This window comes from Benincasa hispida, unplaced genomic scaffold, assembly GCF_027475165.1.
Source record: "Benincasa hispida cultivar pf3 unplaced genomic scaffold, pf3_genome.v1.1 HicScf1270, whole genome shotgun sequence".
Classification (NCBI taxonomy): domain Eukaryota; kingdom Viridiplantae; phylum Streptophyta; class Magnoliopsida; order Cucurbitales; family Cucurbitaceae; genus Benincasa; species Benincasa hispida.
Window position 1 is genome coordinate 26,355 of NW_028325599.1, and position 6,944 is coordinate 33,298.

Below are 6,944 nucleotides of genomic sequence, written 5' to 3' on the forward strand. Positions count from 1 at the left end.
ATCCATATTGTATGGTTTGAGTTCAAAATTAACATGATATCTACAATATCTTTTATAAATGCTTGTAAGATATAAAAAAGTCAATTTGGTCAAATATGAATAGAAATACTTTTAGCTATTAACAATATTTATAATTTAGTTGGGAGGAAAAGCAATTTAATTATTAATCCAAATAAAGTTCATAATTTTTTTTACTTACAGAAATATTCGTCAATATTGATATTTTATCAATATACCCGTAAAATTGAAATCTTGATATCGATATCGACATTTTAATCCTTGTCAAGTAGGTATGAAGATTCAAAATCTAAATAAAATTTAAAAAGTCACTTGTATCTTATCTTTAGAGACATATCGTTAAACGATTATACGATAACTTATCCCAAAAAAAAAAAAAAAAAAAGAAGGATTATACAAGAACATGAGAGATTAAAATGTTAAAATGGATAAAAGTGTCAACAATACAAATATTAATAGACAAAATGAACTTAGCTCACTTGACATCAAACATGTACTATTAACCTATGGACCATATTGAAACAAAACTCAAATCTTAAAAGTAAAATTGTAACATTTTGAACCTCATGGATTAAATTGAATCCATACTCAACATTTGAGGACTAAAAATATAACATTTTCAAATTTAGGGACCATATGGAAACTAGACTCAAAACTCTTATATCAAAAAGGTTTCTCTTTTTTTTTGTTTCCCCCATTATATATTTTGCCCTTTCTCCTCTAGAATTTCTCATGAGAACAAATAATATCCCTCCATGAACAAGGTAGATAGAGCTCCAGAAGAAAATCAATAAATAATGCACTATACAACCTTACTTGAACGGATCTCTACTATAGGTTGTACAAATGTGTCCTTTGAGTTCTAAGATGCACTATAATATAACACAGTCAAGAGTTGTTACAGATCCATATAAAAAATTAGATAAATCATATATCGTATACTATATCATCTAAGCTACTAGATATAGTATCGATTAAACATTTATTTGAGGTGATGTATAAATGGTTGTTATTGCTATACAGTGGATTTCATTTCATTCCACTTCAAACACTAATATGATATGGTAAAAAATATTGAAAATAAACACTCGAGCCTTAAATATTCTATACTAAAGTTAATTTTGCCATTACGGGAAGAACTTAGCTCAGAGGAGAGAATCATCCTTGGAAGAAAGAGTGCATATTTTCCAGGCTCAACGGCAGTGGATGAGAAGAAATTATGGTTTGCTCTTCATGTAAAGCATGGATTGACTTGCTAAAACCGTCCCCCCATTGTTACCGGTTAACTATCTGATGAACAAGTCTCTCTGGCAGCTGTTTTGCAGCCTGAAAAAAGATCCAGTGAAGGAGAATCCAATATCAAGTAGCCCAGACAATGATACAAGTGAATAGAGGAAAAACAAACCTGGAAATCTCTCATGTGCAAAATCGGCTCGCAACCGATATCTGCAACTGATTTTCCAGTTACTGTATGCAGTTTGAATCTCTTGGCTTCATAAGCTGATATTGCACTTTTGTTATCAGGTAGATCGTGACAAACTTTCATAAGAGAGCTGAGGGAATTCATCTGGATAATCCCAAATGAGACGATGTAAGAATGAGAATTTGAGACAAGGTCTCATTTCAGAATGATTATGCTGTAGGTAAGATTTCTTTCTTTTTTAAAGAAAAAAGATGCATAACTTTTGATTAAGGGAATAAAAAGAGACTAATGCTCTGAGATATGAAAGATACAACAAAACATAGCATAAACAAAGACTAAATCGAAGGACATAATCATGAAGTTAAGTCAAAACAAACTAAGAGCTTAAACAGACTTAAAACAAGAAAGAAAAACTCAGAGAGATGTAAGATTTCCTTCTTGTAAACGGAAGAAAAAATATGTTACTCAGAGTATACAAGTTTGATCAGATTAAATTAGCTCAACTTATGCATGATTTGCCTTCTGCCAATTCTACTAATAAGAAAAAGATATATATTTTCATATCAATAGTTCCCTTTTGAAACAATTGTTAGTCGTGTGGCCTCTTAGTTGCAAGAGAGTACGAAAGCTAATGAAATTTGCAAACTCCCCCAGATTCAATTCCTTGTTCCTCCATAACTTGATTTGCAAACTCCTCCTTGCTCTAGCATGTACATTTGCATCCCAACCTGTCTCTTTTTCCGACTCATTAGCGTTGGACCCATGTGCATTCTTACAATTTTTTTTCCCATCTCATCAGTCATTTCAGGCTTTTTTCTGAAATGAGTCTGATGACTCTGTTTTCGTCAATTCATCATGCCAAATTCAATACCTACAAACCTCCAATAATCTAAAATTTGGATCCATTTCAAAAACGATGTTTCGATACCATGGTTCCAGCCAACCAAAGTATACCAAAAAGCTAAATAAAACATAGAAATACAAAAAGAAACAAAGTTAACAAGATAATTCGAGAAGCTTAAAGGCCTTTCCCTGAGCCAAACTCAATACGAAGCCTCGATGATAATAATACTACCAAGTCCTCATAGGCAAATTCTCTCTAACTCTAACGGACTCTTAACTATTCCACATGCTGAAGCCCATAGGCAATATACTAAGTACACTCCAAATGCTAATAAATTCTCAGCACCAAACTCAACTATATTAGTGAATCAACCTGTAATTTGCAAGCTTCCATGGCATAAGCACACTCATGGATGAGAAGATGACAACCAACTGATGAAAGAAAAATTTGACAGATCAACTAAGGGCATCATTTAGCCTAAGTTTTCTCCCTTCAATCAGTTTGAGGGAAAACGAACTGGTTTTAGTCAGGAATTCCCAATTTAAAATTGAAACATGCAATATATATATCCCCTTCACAAAGCTATCCAGATTGAATGAGACAATGATTCAGTAGTTGCTAAAATAACTATAAATACTAACCTTCATGTATGGACAAGAGGCACATCCACCGTGAAGAGAACATCCCTCCCCACTGGAAACTCCAGGTACTACGGGTAAATTGATCTCACCAAGTACAACTGATTTTTGGCCTGGAGATGAACTTGATGATGTTCTTGTCAATGAATCTGATGACACGGGAAAGACAATCTCCACATTGATCTTTGCTCCTCCAGAAGTGCATTTCGCAGAACTTAATAAGTTACGAACAGCTGCCACAATTGAAGTTATCATTCCAGATTCTGTTCCCAATACGAATTGTAGATGTTCATTTACATTTCTGTCTAAAGCTTCTTGCACCCTTTGTTTTATGAAATCTAATATATTTTGGGTGGAACCTACAATTCCCATTCCTCTTCTTTTTGCTTCCATCGCTAAAGCAAACATTTCTCCAGGGACTTCAAAGTGGGCAGTAAGAAATGCATCACAATACATTTCATTTATCTTCTCCACAACTTCATGGCCGAAAAGATGATGTACAATGCACGTACCTTCCTGAAATTAGAAGACATCAATTATGTCAAATAACAATAATAAATCTAGAGGTCAAATAGGTCAGTGAAGGTGCGGCAATCAACACAATCTGGGATAAAAGGAATTAGAAAAAGGTGCCAAAATCTGTGAAGATATCATAATCTAGCAAAACACTTGAGAGGTACAAGATTTATACATACATGCTCAATCAAAGCCTATGGTTAAGAGGAAGGTGTAAAGAGAGCAAGTACAAGTTCAAAAAAAACCTGATAATAGTGCAGACGAGGGAGCAAAGATCTAATTGAGTCCCTATTATGTTTTGGATGAATCTTTGCAATTTCTTCATCTGTCATCTTGGTCATCTGCTGCAACAGTTCTACAATATTTGCACCCATGTAGGAATCAGGTCCATACCAAACGTTTAATTCTGGTACTTGAGCAAAAGCCTGTAATAAAGCAAAGAAAGGATGAACATTAAACAGTTAGGCAGACTCCCAGTGTATTTTGAAGTTGATTTTACTTGCTGCTAAAAGACTAATAAGTAATAAGAATCAGAATGAATAAAAATGAGAATATTTTCTACCTGCAAAATCGTTGGCATGACATTCGAAGAAGTACAGGTAATTGTTGGCACAAGCTCATGAGCATAGGCTTTAGTTTCCAATGATGTATTTATGTAGATAACATGCAGGGAAGGAGAGTCCTTTGAAGCCATTTCAAGATAATTCATATAAGAAGGAGTAGCTGCAGCATCGGCCAAAGAACAACTGATCAGTTCATCAGACATCCTGTACACACCTACCTGCACATATGGAATCATTATTGGTACCTTAATTGTTCCACCACTAAATACTTCGAGCAGAATAAAAAAAGTATTGTGATGTAAAGTGAACGAGTTTCATCCATACACTGGAAGGTTAAAAAGCAACTTCTTTTGGAGAAAATTCTTGAATTAGAGATGATATAAGACTATTATGAAAGCTTGAATAGTTCATATAAAGGGATCTTGTAGAACATGAGGCACGGGATGGTTCAGATATCGGGAACAGGTAGTAGGCTTTCAAATGAATTACAGCCTGAATTACTTTAACTGTCAGTTCATCTAGTATCTAAAGGTAACAACGAAAAGTTAAGAAGAAATTTGAGAGGAAGAAGATGCACCTCCCCAAAGCCAGCTTGATCAAGAATTGCACGCACATTTTCTGACATGAAATCTACACCAAGTACTGTTACAAATTGGCATCCATCTTTTGCCATCTTGACAGCCATATCTGCCATTACCAATGAATCAGATATATAAATATGGGGCCATTCCTTCTGGGCAGCAGTTAAGACCCCTTGGACTTCAGGATCCATGTAAAAATGTGCAACAACACCAATTTTTTTCTCCTCTAGCACTTTGACAAGCTCTTTCACCGTAGAATCATTTGGGAACAAATATCTTGCCTGGAAAGAAACTGAATAAATGTATTGCTACCATAAACGAATTTCAAGAAACATGATAAGATTCCAACTAATGACAATGAAAAACTGATATTCTAACATCCAACTCTGCCACCCATAACAAACCAAGTATCATCAAACCAAACAAAATTCCAACTTTCTCCAAAAGTCATGACACACAAACCCCACTATAGTGAATCATGTCTAATCCACGTTCTCAAGGTGTGCACGTGCTCTAATGTGCTAAATATATGTTTTCTATCTCCACAAAATAGGAATGCACAGTGAACGGAGTCTAAGCTCTTATTTTTTTGAACTCCAAGAATATTGTTTAAAGATTTTGCACTCTTATACTTGAACTTTGTTTTTTTTTTTTTTTTTTTTTTTTTTTTTTTATAGTTAAATGACCTTTTCCCTTTCCATTCCCCATTACATAAAGAAGTATTTAAAGTTTAATTAATCCATAATCCATAATTTATATTAAATGTCCAGTAACCTGAGCTTCGGCATAACTTCCTTTTGCATGAATTCCATCAGCAGTCACAACCAGAGATGGAAACGGCTCAAATGGCGACTTCCCTTCAAGCTCCGCAATCAAAGCCTTCGTTCTCTTTTGCATACTAATCAAAACATTATACCAAGTATTTACTCTCGATCGCTCTCCACCCGTTAATCCCACATTCAAACCAGCCAAATCGTCAGTCTTCAACCTCAGAACTTCCTCAGGCATCGCACCGTCAAGCACCGAAACTAAACACGAACAAAACCCTTTAGAAATCTCCGAATCACTATCCGCAGCAAACCTCATCTTGCCCTCTTGATCCATTCGCACCTCCAACCACACCTGCGCCGTACACCCCATGACTCGATTCGAGTCAAGTCTCGCAGTGGCATCTAAAGGAGGAAGAAGACTCGCATACCGTAACAACCGCTTCATTCTATCGACCGGCTCCGATATGGACTCGAACTCCTCAATAAGACGCTGTAGCTTAAAAGAGACGAGCTCCGTAGTAGACGAAGGAGAGAGAGTCGTAGCAGAGCATGAGAAAGAAGAATTGAGATTTCGGGTACTGGATTGAAGCGACTGAACATATCTAAGGGTGTCGAAGAACGGTAAGGGAGTCTTTTGAGCGAGAAACTTAACATGGGCACACTTAAAATTAGGTTTCCGGCAAAGAGATACAACAGAAGAAGGGGTAGCTCTACTTGCCTTGATCGCAGAGAACTCCATGGCAAGAAGAGAAGTAACTACAAAGAGGGTCGCAACGAAAAATGCAGAAAAGTTTGAAGAGAGGAATAAAGGGGCAAGCGGTCAACTAATAGGTTGGGGGATTAAAGCGCGAATCTCGAGGGAAGCAGAAGAAAAGTCCGACACGAAAAGCAGAGAGAGAGAGAGGGGGGCAGGGCCATTAATTAAATGGAAGGTCGAAATCGCAGTTCGCAGATGATGACAATGGCTGCTGCTCCACTGGTTTTGTTAGCCAATATGGCTTCAATGTTAATGGGTAATCTTCAGATTTGAAGTAGTTGAGCAAGGGGAAGACAAATTTGAAGGTAATGAAGTGAAAAATGTATGGAGATGAAGAAATGAGAACAGATTTTTAATCTGTAATCTTCAGTTCGTTAGGATTAAAAAGGCTCCACAGTTGAGAGAAAAAGGTAAGCCTTTAGCTTAATAGTGAAGAGAAAAAGACGCCATGAAAATGGAAAATGAAACCGATGGCTGAAAAAGTAGAAACAAATTGTTCTCGTGAATGAAAAACAATGGCCCACTGCCACTAGCCTCCCTCTACCATTCAATTGGCTTCTGCCACGTGACATTCACTTTTCCATTGGCTTTGGGAACCAAAGTCTTTTGGTCTCTTATATTTAGTAGGGCTAAAACTTTCAAATGTGTGCATATTTATTGTTCTTTTCCTTTTGCAATATGCATTGCTTTAATGTCTAATGATGAGTTTTGAGAAAAGAATATTATTATTATTATTATTTTGCATACATCACGTACCATTTAGATTGTGTTCACTACTTTCTTCATCCCTCTCACTCATGCTCCTTCTTCTCCTCGTACTCACATTGTCTTCTT

The 6,944-nt window shown here is 36.1% G+C and overlaps 1 protein-coding gene across 1 annotated transcript; it reads right to left on the reverse strand.

Annotated features, from left to right (window-relative positions):
- Nucleotides 1–872: 872 nt before the first annotated feature.
- LOC120083090 (quinolinate synthase, chloroplastic) lies at nucleotides 873–6,573 on the reverse strand. Its single transcript, XM_039038641.2, has 7 exons — nucleotides 5,358–6,573; nucleotides 4,580–4,864; nucleotides 4,002–4,220; nucleotides 3,685–3,864; nucleotides 2,927–3,439; nucleotides 1,424–1,585; nucleotides 873–1,344 (listed from the first exon to the last, which is right to left on the reverse strand). Exons 1-7 carry the CDS (start codon nucleotides 6,090–6,092, stop codon nucleotides 1,294–1,296), a joined length of 2,145 nt encoding a protein of 714 aa, XP_038894569.1. The 5' UTR covers nucleotides 6,093–6,573; the 3' UTR covers nucleotides 873–1,293.
- Between the last annotated feature and the right edge of the window lie 371 nt (nucleotides 6,574–6,944).